The sequence below is a fragment of the Macrotis lagotis genome, chromosome 4 (assembly GCF_037893015.1).
Source record: "Macrotis lagotis isolate mMagLag1 chromosome 4, bilby.v1.9.chrom.fasta, whole genome shotgun sequence".
Classification (NCBI taxonomy): Eukaryota; Metazoa; Chordata; class Mammalia; order Peramelemorphia; family Peramelidae; genus Macrotis; species Macrotis lagotis.
In genome coordinates, this window is record NC_133661.1 from 112973914 (window position 1) to 112994449 (window position 20536).

At 38.5% G+C, this 20536-nt stretch overlaps 1 protein-coding gene across 2 annotated transcripts in view; it reads right to left on the bottom strand.

The window, feature by feature from the left end:
• Nucleotides 1-20536, bottom strand: part of SUFU (SUFU negative regulator of hedgehog signaling) — a 208261-nt gene that overhangs the window by 185562 nt on the left and 2163 nt on the right. For both annotated transcript variants that reach the window (XM_074233818.1, XM_074233819.1), the window contains exon 2: nt 12373-12507. In XM_074233818.1, the coding sequence (XP_074089919.1) occupies nt 12373-12507 (135 nt within the window). The remainder of the gene's footprint in view (nt 1-12372; nt 12508-20536) is intronic.

Genomic DNA, 20536 nt, shown 5'->3' on the forward strand with positions numbered 1-20536 from the left:
GGATAAAAGAAAAAACGTGATTTGGCTTTTAAAACCCTTCACAACTGACTTAATGTATCCTTTCTATATTTTCTACACTGGACACCTGGACTCTAGATGGTCTACCTCTCTAGACCTCAACCTGAACTTCTCTTTGTGCTCCTCTGGGCCTCTGCCTCTCCACTTAGGTCTCATAGAATTATTCTCCTTTTAGAATCTAATTCAAGATTCCTCTGCTTGTCTGCCCTCGGGAAAGCAGTCTGGGGTGGGGGTGGGGGGGTGCCCAGGGAACTGCCCAGTCCCTGAAGCCCCTTCTCTGGGGCCTAAGATCCCCTCCCCCTCAGCCCCATCTCCTCAAGATTTGGGCCTGAGGTAAGGCTCCATTCCTGGGCATAGTTGGTTGGTGGACCTATGGAGAGGCCCTGGAGCAGGTAGAGTGTGTCATCACTGGAAAGAGCCCAGTCACTTCAATTAGGACATGAAGTTTGATGATATGGGCAAAGGGCCTAAAGGACGCTGGGTTCTGGGCCATCCTCTGAAGTCCCCATGATGCACACTCCCAAGTGGCTATAATTGCAGGGTCCCATGTTCCCGTAACATCAGGAACCTGAAGCAACTTTTTTGGGGGGGTGGGCAAGGCAATAGGGTGAAGTGGCTTGCCCAAGGCCACACAGCTAAGTAATTATTAAGTGTCTGAGGTCAGATTTGAACTCTAGTACTCCTGACTGCAGGGCCAGTGTTCTATCCACTATATCACCTAACCACCCCTGAAGTGACTCTTAAAATACAGGACATGAGTCCTGACCAATATCTAGACTGAAACCTCTGACCACTGCTATGGAATATAAAGAGACTTTGAGGGGACCTTTCTGTGTTCAGGATTCCCTGAATTTCTGCAATCTCTATCATGTCTGTGTGAACTCAAACCTTGCGGAACTGCAGAATTTCATCTGCCTCCTTTCTACCAGGATCAGGTGTGGAGCAGGACCTGCTATGGAGGCACAGGGCAACCAGCCAGACCCTTGGGCTGCAGGATCTGGGGTGGGGGGGAATCTTGGGGACTGCAAAATAAAGTCCCAATCCCTAAATTAACAGAAATTCTTGTGATTGGTGAGGCAGGAAAGCATTTTAATGAATCAAGAAACACAATCTTATTCTTTAACAAATTAACTTCATTCCTCTAAAATATCTTTTAGAATTATAATAACACCCCTTTGATTTTATATCTATTAAACAATTTAGATCCCTTGATGTATTACATAACATTTTATCAATGACAAAGGAGGGGGCAGAGCCAAGATGGTGGTGTGAAGGCAGGAATTCCTGGAAACACGTTCCCCAAAAAACTCCAAAAGCTGTCAATTTATGACTCTAACCAAAATTTAGAGGGGCAGAACCTACAGAAAGACTGAGTGATACAATTTCCCAGTCCAAGACAACTTCCCAGTCTAAGAACAACAGTTCAGCAGGAAAGGTCTGTTTCACTGGGACAGGGGTTGAAAAGAGCTTTAGTTCAGCCACAGCAGACACAGCACAGCCAGGCTGGAGCAAACCAGCTCCAGTCTTTCAGGAACAGCCCGTGTAGCGCCTGGGTCCCTGGGTCCCTGGGTCTCTGGGGGCACCTGGATCTGTTTCAGAGGCCCAAGGATCACCAGGTATAGCTTGAAGGGGTGGTGAGAGAACTCTGCTGCAACAGAGTGAGTGCAGAATAGAGCTCCAGCCTAGAGCAGCCCTGCAGTGAGAACCTGTAGCAGGAATCAGCAGAACCAGAACTCCCAGCCCACAGACAGTAAGAAGGTCTGGGGAGACTACAGAGGTCTCTCTGCTCCCCCTGGGGAAGAACTCTGCTGTTTGCCCACACTCAGATCCAGGTTGCAGTTTGGGCCACCATACTACCATAACCAAGCAGAGACCCTCCTCACAGCTCCAAGGCAGAAGGGAGCGCCTTTGGTCATCCACATACCAGAATACAGGCAAGAGAACAGTCAGAAGAACCTCTCATAAGACCTTGGGAGAAATTAAAGTCCCTGTGGGGGGGGTCCCAAATATCCCCAAAAGTGTTGGAAGTGCAGTAAATCAGTCATAGGCTGAGGAAACAAGCAAATGACAGAAAAATAAGACTCTAACAATAAAAAAAATTACTTTGATCTTATGGAGGATCAAAATACACACTCAGAAGATGACTAAGTCTATATCTAAAACCTCTAAGAAAAATAGAAAATGGGCTCCAGCAATGGAAGAGCTCAAAAAAGACTTTGAAAAACAATTAAGGGATATAGAGGAAAAATTGGGAAGAGAAATGAAAGTGATGCAGATAAATCATGAGAACCAAGTCAGCATCTTGGTGAAAGAACTACAAAAAAAAAACCTGAAGAAAATAATTTGTTAAAAACCAGTTTAGGCCAAATGGAAAAAAGCAACCCAAAAGGCAAATGAGAAGAATGTCTTAAAAAGCAGAACTGACCAGCTAGAAAAGGAGATAAAAAAAGCTCCCTGAAGAAAATAACTCCTTCAAAAATAGAATGGGACTAAAGGAAGCTGATAACTGCGAGAAATCAGGAAGAAATAAAACTATATCAAAAGAATCAAAAATTAGAAGAAAATGTGAACTATTTCATTGGAAAAATAACTGACCTTGAAAACAGATCCAGAAGAGATAATTTAAAAATTATCGGGCTACCTGAAAGTTACAACCAGGAAAAGAGCCTACTTCATTTTTCAAGAAATAATACAGCAAAATTGTCCTGAGATCCTAGAAAGAGAGAGTAAAATAGAAATTGAGGGAATTCACCAATCCCTCTTGAAAGAGATTCCAAAAGAAAAATTCCCAGGAATATTATAGCCAAATTCCAAAACTCCCAAGTCAAAGAGAAAATACTAAAAGCTCCCAGATATGAACAATTCAACTACCGTGACTCCATAGTCAAGATTAAACAGGCTTTAGCAGCATCTACATTAGGAGCTCAAAGGGTTTGGAATATGATATTCTGGAAGGCAAAAGAGCTTGGATTACAACTGAGGATCAACTACTTAACAAAACTGAACATCCTCTTTCAGGGGAAAAAGATGGTCTTTCAAAGAAACAGGGGACTTTCAAACTTTCCTACTGAAACAACCAGAGATGAACAAAAAGTTTGCTCTCCAAGTACAGGACTCAGGTGAACTATAGAGGAGGTGAACAAGAAAGACTAATTATGAGGAACTTAATGATGTTGAACTGCTTATATTCCTGCATGGGAAGAAGATACTGTTAACTCGTATGAACTCTCATTCATAAGCACAGTCAGGAGGAGCATAATTAGACAAGACACAGGAGGGAGCTGAATATGACAGTATAATATAGTAAAAAGATGGAGTCAATGGGTGATAAAGTGAAGTACTTGGAGGAAGAGAAAAGAGAGGAAGAAGAGGCTAAGATATTTCACATAAAATAGTAAGAAAAAGCTTTTACAATGGAGTGGAACAGAGGAAGGTGAGGGGGAATGAGTGAGCCTTCATTCTCATCAGAAATGGCTCAGAGAGGAAATAACATACACAATAGAGTATAGAAATCTATCTTACCCTAAAGAAAAATGAGAAGGATGAGATAAGAGGGAATGGGGGAGAGAAGGGAGGAGTAGGTGATAGATGAGAGGGAAGATTGTGGGAGAGGGTACTCAGATACAACACACTTAACAGAGACAGGATGAAAAGAGAGAGAATAGAACAGATGAGAGTGGGGAGGAATAGAATGGAGGGAAATACAGCTTGTAATAGCAAACTGTGGGAGAAATAATGAAGCAATTTCTCTGGTGGACTTATGATAAATAAGGCAACTCATCCCAGAGACAGCCACTGAAACCTGAACACTTTTTTTCTCTTTTACTATGCTTGAGGATTCTATCTTTTTTTTTGGAGGGGGGGGTTATGTTTACTCTCACAACAAGATTATTGTAATAATATAAAATAAACCAAAAAAATTTATCAATGAAAAAATAAAAATAAAATATAATTCAAGCACCATCACCTACATTAATCCTTTTTTGATGCCACCAACTGATATGTTCCTATATATACTAAGATTTCTCTGTGTATAGATATATATATGCATGTATACACATATGCTTCTATATACATATGTATATGCCTATATATATATATCTACCATATGTATATATGCATGTATAAACACATATACACACAAACACACATAAGCACAAATAGACGTGTATGTTTTATCTCTGGATAGAATGTAAGCTCCATGAAAGCTGACAACTTTTTCCTTTTTTTGACCTTGAATTCCCATTAACATCCTCATTCTCCAAAATAAGTTTCATTTTCTTCCTATCCCTGATGCCTATAAATATACTCATGTCCTCCCTCATCCTTTAAAAAAAAATAAACAAAATACATTAGACCCATCTAACCCAACTAACTTTTGTTTCACCTCTCCTTTCCTTCATGGCTAAACATTTTAAGAAGGTCATCTTCTTGAGATGCTTCTACTTCCTTTCCTCTCATTGTCTTTTCTAAACATGCTGAAAATCATTAAACTTGAGTTGCTCCTTCCAGAGTTACCTTAAATGTCAAATCTTATAGCTTTTATTCAATCCTCACTCTTCTTTGACTTCTCTGTAGCTTTTTTAATAGTCTCTTTTTCTTGAACATTCCTCTTGAGGCTGTCATAATACTGTGTCCTCTTGGTTCTTTTCTCAGTCTCCTTTCCTGGGTCTTCAACAGGTCATGCCTACTAACTGTAGGTATCTCCCCAGGCTCTATCCTGGGCCCTCTTCTCTTCTCCCTCTATACTTTTTCTCTTAATAATATTATTAGCCCCCATAAATTCAATTATCATTTCTATGCAGATGATTCTCAGATCTATTTATCCAGCTCTAATCTACAGTCTTAAATCATCAACATCCAGACCTGGATGTCCTACACACATCTCAAACTCAGCATATTCAAAGCAGAACTCATGATCTTTCTCCCAAAAAACTTCTAAATTTCCCTAGTGCCAACATTCTTCTAAGTTACCTAGGCTCACAATGTGGATGTCATCTTCAATCCCTTACTTGACCTCTCCCCACATATACAAACTGTTTTCAAATCTTGTCATTTCTCCTTTTCATCTATCAATCCTTTCCTCCATTAGTACAACATCCACTTGATATGGATCTTTATCACCTCAAGCTTGAATTACTTACTGTTATACTCCAGTAAAATTGGCAGCTTTCTGATTTTATTGCTGCCTTCCATCTTTCTCCTCTCAAATCCACTCAGCTGTCAAAAAGATTTTACTAAATAGTATAACTTGACTATGTCATCCTCTAACTCAATCAAATTCAATGACCCAATAGCTCCTGAATCAAATATAAAATAGTTTGGCATTTAAAAGTCCCTCACAACTTGACTCCTTCCTATTCTCCCATAGTCTTATCACTTTACCTAGCCCCCTCTTTCATTTACAATATCATCATCACTGGCCTCTTGGTTGTTCTTTGCACACAATACTCTATCTATAAGACTCTATGGTTAATTCTCAATCATACTTGGAATATTCTCTCTTCCCATCCACTTCCTGTTCCTTAGCTTCCTTAAAGACTCAGCTCAAACTTCACCTACTGCCCAAGAGGTCTTTCCTGACCCTGTTCCACACTGGGACCCTCAGCCTCACACTCCTCTTCCCCACTTCTATTGCTTCCCCTCTGAGATGATCTGTCCTTTACCCTCCAAAGATCTTGTCTGCATATTTTTTTCACACATCGTCTCTGGTAGAATTTCGGGGGGGGGGGGGGCTAGGTGGTGCAGTGGATAGAGCACCAGCTCTGGAGTCAGGAGTACCTGAGTTCAAATCCGGCCTCAGATACTTAATACACCTAGCTGTATGGCCTTGGGCAAACTACTTAACCCCATTGCCTTGTTAAAAAAAAAAATCTTAAAAAAAAAAAGAATTTCTTGAGGGAAGGGACAATGTAATTTGCTTCTTGGTATCCCAGAGCTAAGCACAGAACCAGCAACAAAGTAAGCATTTAACAAACGCTTTGCTAACTGATTTGCTTATTAACTGATTCTCACAAATCTCTCAAGTAAATCAGTAACAGGGACAATTCCCTCATTCTCTCAACCTTTCCCTCTAGGGAACTTTATTTTTTTTTCCATTTCACTTTTATTTGCACTCTAATGTCATATTTACTCTCGTGCCATAAGCTTTTGTTTCTTCAGTTTCTTCTGGGATATCTTTTTCTTTTGAGCAACTTCCTCTTCTGGTTTAGGAACAATTTGTTCCTTTTCAGTAAGTAACATCTCAATAGCAAGGAGAACTCATGTATGGGTTGATTCGACCATGAGCCCTGTAAGTACGCCGTCTCATTTTGGGAGCCTTGTTAACTTGGATATGCTCAATGACAAGAGAATCCACATCCAAACCCTTTAATTCAGCATTGCTCTCTGCATTTTTAAGCATATGCAGCAAGAACTCAGCACTCTTTTTTGGCCAACGACACTGTGTCCAACCCCACTGCTTAGCCTGGGCACACCTGCCAACGCCACCATTACATCGACGGAATGGAACACATTGTTTCTTCAATGTGACATCTTTCAAATACTTGGTAGCTTTTCAGATGTGCATGCCCTTGATGGCTTGAGCTGTTTCACGGGTGTTCTTGAAGTGGACCTGGAGATTTGAACCCCTTGACTTGCATGATTTTGTGGGGTTCTCTGGATCAAGAGAATATCTCACCATTTTAAATGATTACCTAGGACGGCTCAAGGGAAGAGCTAGGGAACTTTAAAATAATGTGTTTTAAAATCAAATTCTAAAGCAACATAACAAAAAGTTGGAGTGAGACATTTTTCCAGCAAAGGACACCTAAGGCAATCAAGATCTCTAGTACTAGGATAAGAGCCACATTAGCTACAGATCTTGGAGGGAGTGACAGCAACAACTACAGTAGTTTCAAGAAGTTCTTACTGCCCATAGACAATAAAGGGATTGAACAGCTGGTCAAAAGTCATTCCTGGGGTCCCCAGGGCTAGCACTGGGAGTAGGAATGGTCATCACTTGGCAACTCCACTGCCCATTACTAAGTTCCAGGCTACAGTTACAAGGAGGAAAGAAGCTGTAGTCAAGAGATAACAAGCAGAGAACTGTGATCATACCTCTACCTGGAGCACACCATCTTGGAAATACCAAAAACTTACAGACCTTCAGAAATGTGAACACAAGAGGATAAAAAAAAGTCTAAAACCTGTGACTCCCCAAGAATAAGGAGAGCTCAACTGTAACTTAAAATTAAAAAAAAAAACTAAAATTCAAAGTGAAAGACTAGGCTGAGAAAATGAGCAAACAACAAGAGAAACATCATAAAAGGTCACTAAGTCAGTTCAAGGCTCAAACACAAGAAGACAACTATATGAAAACATCTAGTGGCGGTTAGGTGGAGCAGTGAATAGAGCACCAGCCCTGGAGTCAGGAGTACCTGAGTTCAAATCTGGCCTCAGACACTATTATTACCTAGTTGTGTGGCCTTGGCAAAAACCTAAAAAAACAAAAAGACAAAAAAAATCTATAAGCAAAATCTTAAAAAAATGCATAAAATGCATAATGTTAGATACAAGCCCAACAAGAGTTCCTAGAAGAGCTGAAAAAAAGAGATTTTTTTTTAAAAAAGAGCAAAAAAAGTAATTTTAAAAATTAAATAAGAGTGATAGAGGAAAAACTAGGTGGAAAAAATGAGAAATGCAACCAAGATTAGAAGGACAGCAGAAAGTTAGGAAATAATTTTTATCCCTGTGTTTCTGATAAAGGACTCATTTTCAAAATATTTAGAGAATTTTTATAAGAATACAAGTCATTTCCCAATTGATAAATGGTCAAAGGATATGAACAGGCAGTTTTCAGATGAAGAAATTAAAGCTACCTCTAGTCATATGAGAAAGTGTTTTAAATCAATATTGATTAGAGAAATGCAAATTAAAACAACTCTGAGGTACCATGTTACACCTATCAGATTGGCTATTATGACCAAAAAGGAAAACTGGGACACTAATGACCTGCTGGTGGAGTTGTGAACTGATCTGACCATTCTGGAGAACAATTTGGAACTACGCCCAAAGGGCTAAAAATTGTGCATACCCTTTAATCCATCAATACCACTAACGATTGAGTCTATATCCCAAGATGATCATAACATAGGAAAAAAGACCCACACATACAAAAATATTTATAGAAGTTCTTTTTGTATGGTGGCAAAGAACTGGAACTTAAGGAGATACCCGTCAGTTGGGGAATGGCTGAATAAACTGTGGTATATGAATGGCACACCATTGTTCTATAAGAGATCATGAGTAGGTGGATTTCAGAAAAACCTGGAAAGACTTACAAGACTGATGCTGAGTAAAGTGAGCAGAGCCAGGAGCACATTGTATATATTAACAGGAACACTGTGTGGTGATCCACTATGAAAGACTTTACTCTTCTCAGCAGTACAATGATCAAAGACAATTCTAAGGGACTTGTGATGGAAAATACCATCCACATCGGGAGAAAGAAATAAGAAGTCTGAACACAGACCAAAGTATACAATTTTCCATTTTTTAAAATTTATGGGTTTTTCACCCCTCTCATCTTTTCCCCCTTCTCTCCCTTATTCTGATTCTTGTTCTACAAGTGATGGAAAATACCATATACATATATATATATATATATATACACACACACACACACACACACACACACACACACACACAGAGAAAAGGAACTATGGAGTCTGAGTACAAATAAAACATACTATTTTCAATTAAAATTTTTAAAACTTTTACATTTTTCCCCCCTGGATTTTCCTTTTGTTCTGATTCTTCTTTCTCATATGATTAATATGGAAATATGTTTAACATAGTTATATATGTATTACTTAAGATTACTGGTTGTCAAGAGGAGAGCAGAAGGGAGAAAAATGTGGAACTTGGGGTGGCTAGGTGGCAAAGCAGATAGAGCACCAGCCCTGGAGTCAGGAGTACCTGAGTTCAAGTCCAGCCTCAGACACTTAATAATTATCTAACTGTGTGGCCTTGGGCAAGCCACTTAACCCTGTTTGCCTTGCAAAAACCTAAAAAAAAAATGTGGAATGCTGAAAACTATCTTTGTATGTAGTTGGAAAAATAAATTTATTAAAAAACAAAAAACCAGAAACAGCATGTAATGATCAACTATGACGAATTAGTTCTTCTTAGCAGTTCTGTGATCAAGGACAATTCTAAAAGACTCATGATGGAAAATACTATCCACATCCAGAGAAAAAATTATGATGTCTGAATGCAAACCAAAACATACTATTTTCAACTTTTTAAAATTTACTTTATAATTTTTTCTCATGGCTCTTTTCTTCTTCTTTCACATGACTGATAAGGAAATATGTTAAACATGATAGATGTATAACTTATATCAGATTTTTTGCTGTCTTGGGAAGGGAGATAAAAAAATATGGAACTCAAAAACTTACAAAAAGATAAATGTTGAAAACTTTGTAAGTAATTAAAAAAAGATACACACACATGCACACAGTATCAATTAAAATACCTTTACCATTAAAAACATCAGAATTGGTCAAATGATAAAAAAGATACAAAACCTCATTGAAGAAAATAATTTCTTTTAATTAGACTTGGTCAGGTAGAAACTAATAACTCCAGGAGAATAATGTCAAAAGACTGAAAAAAATACAGAAGAAAATATGAAATATCTCACTGGGAAAAAATGACCTAGAAAATAATTCAAGGAAAAATAATTTAAGAATTATTGAGGGGCAGCTAGGTGATGTAGTGGATAAAGCACCGGCCCTGGAGTCAGGAGTACCTGAGTTCAAATCCAGTCTCAGACACTTAATAAAGAGACTTAATAATTACCTAGCTGTGTGGCCTTGGGCAAGCCACTTAACCCCATTTGCCTTGCAAAAAGCCTAAAAATAAAAAATAAAAAAGAATTGAGAGTCCTGATAAAAAATTTTTTTTAATTTTTAAAAAGAGCCCAGACTTCATATTTCAGGAAATTATAAAGGAAAGATTTCTTAGAACCAAAAAGCAAAATGGAAATTAAGAAAATCCAGTGATCACCTGAAAAAGATTGAAAAATGAAAACTCAGGAATGTTATAACTAAATTCCAGCACTCCTAGGTCAAGGAGAAAATACTTTAAAGCAGTTGGAAACAAACAATTCAGATTCTATGCACCATAGTCAGGATATACATAAGATTTAGGAGCTAGCAAAAGAAAGAAAGAAGTAGAGGGCTTAGAATATGAAATTCAAGAAAGCAAAGAATTTAGGCTTACATTCAAGAATAACCTAGCCAGCAAAACTGAGTATAGGGGCAGGTGGATGGCACATTGGATAAAACACTGGCCTCAGGGCCAGTCAGGAGTACCTGAGTTCAAATTCGGCCTCAAACATTTAATAATTACCTAGCTATGTTATCTTAGGTAAGGCACTTAACCCCATTGCTTTGCAAAAAGAAAGAAAGTATAATCCTACAAGAGAAAAAATAGATATTTAATAAAGTAGAGGATTACACAAGCATTCCTGATTAAACAATCAAAGCAGCAGCAATCAAAAGGATAAAATCCTTTTTCAAATTTTTCTTCCCCCCAGATTACCACTATGCAGTAGAGATTTGGATTAAGACCAAGATCAAGTAATACTAGCTAACATATGGATCTTTAAGGTTTTAAACTTTAAGGTTTGCAAAGTACTTCTTTATATATTATCTCATTTGATCCTCACAAACCAAGGTGGTAGGTGCTACGATCATCTGCAGATGAATAAATTAAGACAACACAGAGAGGCTATCTCACAGCTATTTAAGTGTCAGAGGCTAGATTTAAGTCTCTTTGAATGTAGCTGCTTCTATTCTGCCCATTTTCCTCTCTTTTATTACCTCCCTTCCTCCCTCTCTCCTATCTCAGGTTGCCAATTCCTAACCATCTCTGCTTGAATGTTCTTTTAGCATTCCAAGCTCAACATATTCCAAGACAAAACTCACTATCTTCTCTCTAAACCCTCCTTCAAAATTGCCTATTTTCAATCAGGCCATTTCTATCCTTCCAGTCATCTAAGTTGGAAATCTTGGGACTCAGCTTTGACTCTTCTCTTTCAACAAGTATCAAAGAACATTATGTGACTCCTAGAGAGTGAAGCCCATACAAAACTTTGGGAAATCATTCTTCAACCTGGAGACTATCCATTGGGCCCTGATTCAAGAACTATCCTTCCCCTAAAGAACCCACATCTTTGATATCTGAATACCCAGATCCTATAAGGATTTCCCCTTCCCAACAGTGCAACCTAAAGACTTCTGTTACCTTGCCATCTGTTGTGTCTGTGCACCCTAAGGTGCATCTAACTTACTGGGTTGGGTGCCTTCCTATCAATCTTGCAGCTGAACTTTTCTCTATGTGTTGTCTCTTCCAATTAGAATGTGAATTCTTCTGAGTACAGAGGTTATTTTATTTTCTCTGTGCATTACCAGAGCTAAGTACATTAAAAGAGCTTAATAAGAGTTCCATTCCTAGATCTCATCTTCTCAATTCCCACATCTAATCAGCTGCAAAATCTTACTGACTTCCATCTTCTCAATGTATTGCATTTTTAACTCATCTAAAGGAATCTATTCTACTGTCATCATTATCCTTCTCTTCTTTTCATTTCTCACCTAGTTGTATTCCTTTGGACATCTCTTTCATGTCCCCAGGAGCCTCATCGTCCTGGAAGATCACATCAGCTCTTCTTACTTAAACCTCCATCAGTACCTTCTAACCTGGTACTCCATCCTTACTGAGAGGGCAGTCATATCTTCATTTTTTTATCTGGCTACATTTCTCCAGACTTCTCCATCACTTTCATTTCCTCTGCTTTCCCTGCCCTGTGACAGTACTTGGTACAAAAAGTACTTGGGTACTTTCCCTTCCTCCCAAGTTTCTTTTTGAGAACTGTCTTCCCCTTTAGAGGGTTCCTTGAGAACAGGGACTATCTTTCTTTTTCATATTTGTATCTCCCCCCACCCCCAACACAGTGCCAAAAACAAAGTAGATGCCTGATAAATGTGTACTGACTGATCACAAGCAAATAGGTAAGTAATTCTAAAAATCTGATTTTTTTTTCAGAAAACACAAACTCTGGAAGCATCTAGCACATAGTATCTACTCCAAAACTCATGAAATCTCTGGCACCAGAGCACCGACACAATGGGTCCACAAGGAAAATTCTTGTAGTCCAACTTCTGGTTGCTTCAAAAAAGTTTTGAGGTGCTAATTCTACAAGACAATGTCAATGCTGCTTCAGTGGAGTCGCGTCTCAGAAAACAGGACACAAGTTTAAGCCAAAGGCTAAGAAAGAAGTTAATGGGTAGGTGGGCACATACTCACTCATGGACTCTGTTGTCGCCATATAAATCGCTCAGTCCAAAGCTAACATAGTGCCAGTGTTCAGGGACATTTGCACCTGGGCTTCCCAAGTTCCTGTACATACTAACATAGTCCAAGGGATCTGGTCCACCCAACCTGCAAGATACAGAAAGGAGAAAAGTCAATGAAAAGTGGATAACTAAACAAAGGAAAGAACATACTTTGCAGCCAGAAAAGCCAGACTTCTCATGAAACCCTTCATTCATCTCCTTTGCTTTTACTCATGTGCAACTAAACAGAGGCAGACAGCCAATCAAGCCATTGGTTCTATTAAAATATTTTTGTTTTTTTTATTCTGATCTCAACTAGGCCCTCACTGCAGTAAAGCAATCCTTATACTCCTGACTATCCTATTCACCACAGTAGCTATTCCAAACTTTCTTTTCTCTCATCTCCCAGATCAAATTCTTCCCCTATCCTATCAGTTAATGACTTCACCTCACACTTTACCAAGAAAATTGAAATCAGGTGAGGTCCCCTTTGAGCAGTTAAGTGGAGCAATTGCTACAGGTCCTTAAGTCAGAAAGACTCATCGCCCTGAGTTCAAATTTGATCTCAGGCACTTATTAACTATGTGACCCTGGGCAAGTCAGTTATTGGGGTTTGCTTCAGTTTTCTCATCTATAAAATGAGCTAAGGGAAAAATGGCAAAACATTCTATTATTTTTGCCAAGAAAACCCCAAATGAGATCAGGAAGGGGTAGACAAGACTGGATTCCCTCTTCTCACCTTATCTCACAATTTCTTTACATCTTACATCATCTCCTACTAACTTTCTCCTTTACTATATAGCCTCTAATGATGAGGCAGCACTTCTCCCCACCAAGGTCAATATTTCTTCATGTTCCCTTGATCCTATTCCTTCTCCAGAAGATTGCCCCCACTATCATTCATTCCCTCTTTCTAAAATGCCAATTCTATCTAGAACTGGTTCCCTGCTGCATACAAACACTACCAGTCTCTCCCATTCTTAAAAAGTTAGCAAGAGACCCTATCTTCCCCACTAAGTTATCATTCTATGTTTCTTTATACCTTCCTCAACTAAATTTCTTTAAAAAGCCATCTATACTAGGTGCTTCCTCTTCCTCTTATCTCACTCTTCTAAAATCTTCTGCATTCTAGTTTCTAGGGATTGTCCTATGTCTCTCCTCAATTTTTCAGCAAAACTCCTTAAAAAGACTGTCTAAAATTGGTGCTTTTTCTGCTCATTCTTTTAACTCTTTGAAGTCTACCTTCTGACTTCACCTCTGAAACTAAAACTGTTTTTTTTCCAAAATTACCAATCATCTTGCCTACAAAATATGATCTTTTCTTAATTCTGATTCTTCTTGACCTCTCTGTAGTATCTGACACTACTGACCTCCCTCTTCTCCTGGATGTACCTTCCTCTCAAGTTTTTGTAATAATGTTCTCACCTGCTGACCATAGCTTTTCAAAATCCTTTTCTGGAACATTATCCATGTCACACCCTCAAATGCAGATGGACTCCAAGGCTCTGTCTATGGACCTTGTTTCTTTTTTTTTTTTACATACACACTCACCTGTTAACCTCACTAACCTCCATGTGTTTAATCATTATCTATCATTATCAAATGAGTCCCAGATCTAAATATACTTTCTCTGGTCCCTAATTCTGGATTTCCACCTTTCTACTGGACATTCCAAAATGTTTCGTGGACACCTCTCATTTAATATATTCAAAACAAAACTCATTATCTTTAGCCCAAAACCTACTTTCCCTTTAACTATCCACATTTCTGTTTAAGATACCACTATCCCTTCTAGTCACCTAGACTAAATATCCTCAACTTCTCACTCACAAAAAATATCCAATAAGTTACTAAATCTTGTCATTTTTATCCCCATGACACCTCTACTATAAATTACCTTCTATCCACTCACATGGCACCAAAGCTACAATCTCCTAATATCCCTGCCTCCAAGCCCTACCTAGTCTAATTCATCAGTACAGTCAACATCAAAGCAATGCAATTCTGACCCTCTTACTAAATGCCTTCAACACATATACACTCAATAAATCCCAATGGTTTCCTATTATCCTTCAGATTTAGCCTGGTCTCATCCTACCTTTCTAGCCTTATTATACATTACTTCCCTCCACTCATTCTAAGGTCCAGTGACAGTAATCTTTTTACTGCTTCTCACACATGGCTGTCCGTCTTGTCTAGAATGCTCTTCCTCCAAATTTCTATCCTTTGGAATCCTTTCCTTTAAGACTCGGGTTTAAGAACCCCCTTCTGGGGGCAGCTAGGTGGAGCAGTGGCTTGAGCACCAGCCTTGGAGTCAGAACGACCTGAGTTCAAATCCAACCTCAGTCTGCTAATAATTGCTTAGCTATGTGATCTTGGCCAAGTCACTTAACCCCATTGCTTTAGGGGCTTGTTTTGTTGGATTTTTTTTTTTTGCAAGGCAATGGGGTTAAGTGGCTTGTCCAAGGCTACACAGCTAGGTAATTATTAAGTGTCTCAGGTCGGATTTGAACTCAGGTACTCCTGACTCCAGGGCCGGTGCTCTATCCACTGTGCCACCTAGCCACTTCAACCCCATTGCTTTAAGTAATTTTTTTTTAAAGAGTCATTCTTGGTGGAACTGTGAATACATCCAACCTTTCTGGAGAGCAGTTTGGAATTATGCTCAAAGGGCAACAAAAATGTACATACCCTTTGATCCAGCAATACCACTACTGGGACTATATCCTGAAGAGATTATGAAAAAGGGTAAAAACATCACAAAAATATTCATAGCAGTCCTGTTTGTGATGTCAAAGAATTGAAAATCAAGTGAATGTCCTTCAATTGGGGAATGGTTTAACCAACTGTGGTATATGTACGTCATAGAACACTATTGTTTTATTAGAAATCAGGAGGGACGGGAATTCAGGGAAGCCTGAAAGGATTTGCATGAACTGATACTGAGCGAGATGAGCAGAACCAGAAAAACATTGTACACTCTTAACAGCAACATGGAGGTGATGATTAACCTTGATGGACTAGCTCATTCCATCAGTGCAACAACCAGGGACAATTTTGGGCTGTCTGCAATGGAGAATACTATCTGTATCCAGAGAAATTTTGAACAAAGACCAAAGACTATTACCTTCAATTTCGAAAAAAAAAAATGTTATCTCATTATGTAATTTTTCTATTTCTTGTACTTTGTTTTTTCTTCTTTAAGGATATGATTTCTCTCTCATCACATTCAACTTAGATCAATGTATACCATGAAAACAATGTAAAGACTAATTACCTTCTGGAGGGGGGGGAGCAAGAATAGGGGGAAAAAATTGTAAAAATAAATAAAAGTCACTTTCTGCAAGACACTAATCTAGGTCTCCACAGTTGTTACTGCCGTAATTTTTTTTGTAAGGCATTGGGGGTGAAGTGACTTGCCCAAGGTCACACAGCTAGGTAATTATTAAGTATCTGAAGTCAAATTTGAACTCAGGTCCTCCTGACTACAGAACTGGTGCTCTATCCATTGCACCACCTAGTTGCCCCTGGTTAATTTATTTCTGTTTGATATATATTTCATGAAACCTTTATAGATATCTGGGTATGCTGTCCCCAAACTAGAATATGAGCTACTGTTTTGCTTTTGGTTTTGTATTCACACCATCAAGCAAATAATATTCAATAATGCTTGTTGATTAAGTGACTATCAGCTTCACCTGACAATAAAACCTGACAAATGAGACCAAGAAATAATGAGGACTACTTAATTTTTAACTTCCAAAATCTTTCTCCCACTATCAATGAACAGGGTCCCTTTGAGAAATGCAACCACTGTTCAGATGTAATAATATTTGTCCTTCATTTTCAAAGAAGATCAGGTCATCAGGAAGGTGATGCCATGACAAGCACATGAGTTAGATTTGAGTGAGGGGTGCTGTGCTAAGTCATCAGCCTCACTTTCTCCTCTGAGTCATCTGGGTCCAATGGCCAGATATGAATCAAAATGACTGGAGATGGCCCTGGATGTGAGGCAGTCAGGGTTCAGAGACTTACCCAAGGTCACACAGCTAGTAAACAGCAATTGTTCAAATGTACATCATGCTTCCATGTCCCGAATTACAGATGGTTAGTAATACTGGAATGACTTACCTATTTTTCATTATGCCTGTAAACATGGCAAGAAGCTTCAAGGCAATAAATACATGCATCCTTTAGGTAGAATTCAATCAATCACTGCTGAAAAGCTAATGGAACTCTGGGAGACAATATTCTAAATCCTCTTTTTGTTCCAGGGCTAAGGGTCTGCACTACACTCTCTCCTCTTCAGGAGGGTAATTCCTGAAAGACCATATTGAGCCCTAAGTTAATTATGCTTTATTCTAAACAAGCTGAAAGTCTGCAGCCTGCACCCTATAGACCAAAGCCGGTCTTTTATCATTGCAAAGAATAAAAAACCAAACTTGATATAACTCAACTATCCACACAAAACTACAGTAAAGGCCATGCTGAGTTCAACATGGTAAGTGTCTGCATCTGGAAGACACTGTTCATGTGACTGGATGCTCAAAGGTAGAGATGGAACATAAAATGAATTTTGGCCTCAGAGGAGCCCATTAAATTCACCACAAATTCCCACAGTCTGGCACACACAGAAAAGCATTTGAGGAAAAACCATAGTCATCACCTAAGTCTAAGGATTTAATTCAATCAGGGACTTTTAGACAGTAATTAATGCTTTACAAAATCAATGGACTTTTCTTTAAAGAACATCTATGTTTAACATCTATGGGGAAATGTCTTTTTGACAAGCACAAACTTAACTGAAATTGCCTTCTAAGGCCAACAGTTAGTCTTTCCTTGAGCACATGGTATCAGTGCAATGAATATGTTGAAGGAAAGATCATCTCATTTAAAAAAAAAACTTGTTCATAAAAAATACATATTGTAAATGATCAGGGCAGACCCTAGTTAGTAATGAAATGCCATTTAAAACTGGTTGATTGGGTTCTGTATATCCATAAGAGTGTACCATATATTCTCTGCAGAAACTTTTACTTCTTTTACTTAAGTGGGCTAGGAAAGAGTTTCTGTGATACACAGCAGGTTTAATACAAACAGTTTCTGTTCTGCACAGGAAAATAGAAAACAAGCAAGCACACCACCATTTCTACCCTCTCTTTTATCTTTTAAAATCATTTCATTAATACCAAAACCAATAGGATTAAGAAAAAAGTAGAAATAGAGCTCTTGGAAAAATCCTTACAGGGTCAAGAAAGAAGCACTAATAGCTGATATTTACAAATCATTTGAGAATTAGTAAAGGGTTTTATTAATAAACAAATACACACACACACACACACACACACACTTTTTAAAGAAAATATTACTTCATTTAATCCTTATAACCATTTGATGTTTAAAAAAACAGTATGTGCCCAGCTATTGCCCCTCTCTACCTACTCCAGCTTTCAGTTGTGAATTAATTCCCAAACCTGAAGTCACATCAGTTTTCATCTCTCCAATTCTCAGCAGTTCAATTGTTTCTCTAATCCTATTTTCTTCACTCCTCACAAGAGATTCATGTCAAGGGATAGATATTGGGGTTGTCCTTAAAATTCAAACTATATGACCAAAAGTCAAACCAAAGCTAACCTTGGCCCCAAGAATAGTATGTTCTATTCTGCTACTCAAGAGACCCTGATTGGAAGCAGATGAGCTTGTGGAAAAAAATATTTTGCACTTAAAAGATCTTATCCAAAGATTCAAAATATCTCCCATGTTTGCTATGGAGAGGGGAACTTGAAACACTCAGGTGCATGCTGAAAGTTAGTTGCCAGGCACTAAGTTAGTCCCAAGATTCTACTACCCAGACTGCTATTGTGGATTTGTGTTTCACTACCTTCTCTGCCTGCTCACCAGACATCCTGGCCTTCAGCCAGGGAAATCACTAGCACAAGGACCACTCATATACTGTGGAGAAAGTAACCAGAAAGCAAGTCCCAGCCACAACCAAACATAGTCAGGATCAAATGCAAACTTGTAAGTCAATCACACAATAAAATAACAGCTGGAATGGAATTCTAATCCTAGGGTTGCTGGCTGGATCTCAATTATTCCAAAAAGGCCAATCTTTTACTAAGCTAATCCTTCTTAAGGGTCTGCATTTAAATAGCTATTCTATATCAGGGTACTGTGTGACCCTTTTATTAGACACTATATATCAGTCCCTCTCTAAAGAAAAGTCATAAGTTGGTTAACAATCCAATCCAATATCATTTATTAAGCACCCACTACTACTATGTGCTAGGCACTAGAGATACAGAGATTAAAAAAAATTTCTGTCCTCAAGAAGCTTATATACCACTGTGATGAATGTGATGTGTGGAGGAAAAAAAAAAATACTTGAGAAAAATCTAAGGAAAGGGAATTCTAAGAAATTTGGAGGATGAGAAAAGGGTTTCCAAAGAAGATGGCACATTAGCTGAACCTTGAAGGAACCTAAGAATTCTAAGAAGCCAAGGTGTAGTTGGAATGAATTCTAGGTATATACAACAGCCACAGGCTATTGAGAGGCACAGAGACAAGAAAGTGCAAGATTTTGAGGAAGGACAATCAGGTTAGATTGACAGAAATGTAGGATACGTGAACAGGAATAATATGAAATCTGGAGCCGGATTATAAATGGTTTTAAATGCCAAACTGAGCAGTTTATTTTATCCTAGAGACAACAGGAAGCCATAAATTTCTTGAGTATGTAAAGTGAAATGGTCAGGAAGAATATTGTAGAAACAGAAAAGATTGGAAACTAAAAAAAATTGGAAACTAGGAAATCCATTTAGAAAACTGGTGCAATAGCCAAGTTTAAGGTGATAAGGACTTGCTTGAATTATGATATCAGTCATTTGAGTGGAAAGAAAAGGATGGATAGAAATATTGAGGCAGATTCAAAATGATTTGGCAGCTAATTAGAGATGAGGGTGAAGATGATGATGATTGTGATGCTGAAGTTTTGGACCAGGGTGACTAAAATGATGGGGTTGCCCTCAAACAGAAATTGAGAAAATAATGGCAATGCACAGATGGCAGCTCCATAAAGTCAAAGAATGTCTTATTTAATCTTAGGTCTCCCCCAAAAATTGAACAAAGTGTTCTTTACAAAATATGTAAGCAAGCCTAATTCTGAACACATACACACTTGAAGAAAAAAAGTAATATTCTCAAATCTGGTTCCAGTCTTTTCTTCAGGCTTTATTCTATACATTCTATACACATCTGGTTCAACAGAGTAAGAAAAATATTTGCACTTCCATATGAATCAACCAAGTCCTCTTCCTCCTGTAATACTATCCTACTCAGAAATCTCATTGAATGAAGTCCTTAAGTACTAAGTTTAGTGATTCCCATTAAGAACTTCAAATCAATCACAACATACATTAGAATATGAAAGCACAGTTTAAATTGTTAAGTTACCAGAGAACTCATATGGGTATGAAGGGCAGCATAGGGTACCAGTGAAAAAGCATTTAAATGGGTGGCTAGGTGGCGCAGTAGATAGAGCACCAGCCCTGGAGTCAGGAGTACCTGAGTTCAAATCCGGCCTCAGATACTTAATAATAATTACTAGCTGTGTGACCTTGGGCAAGCCATTTAACCCCATTTGCCTTGAGAAATTCTTTTTAAAAAAAAAGCATTTAAATGTCTAATATCTGCCAAGCCCTTTGCTAAGTGCTGAGGATACAAGGGCAGGCAAAAAACCTATCTCTGCTATAGAGCAATTTGAAATCTGATGGGAGAGAAAACATGCAAACAAATCTGCACAAACCAGCTATGGATAGGATAAACCAGAGATGGCCTCAGCAGCAAGGTATTCATTAAGGACTTCTTCCAGAAGTTGGAACTTTAGCTGAGTTTTGGGAGAACCCAGAATACAAATTGAGGAGAAAGAGTATTCTAGGCATGGGAAAGCAGCCAGTAAAAATGGCCAGGGTTTGGAGATAAAATGTCTTGTCTGAGGAACAGCAAAAGGGTCTTTTAAGAAAAAGAGTAAGGGGGGGGGGGGGGCGCTAGGTGGTGCAGTGGATAAAGCACCAGCCTTGGAGTCAGGAGTACCTGGGTTCAAATCTGGCCTCAAACACTTAATAATTACCTAGCTG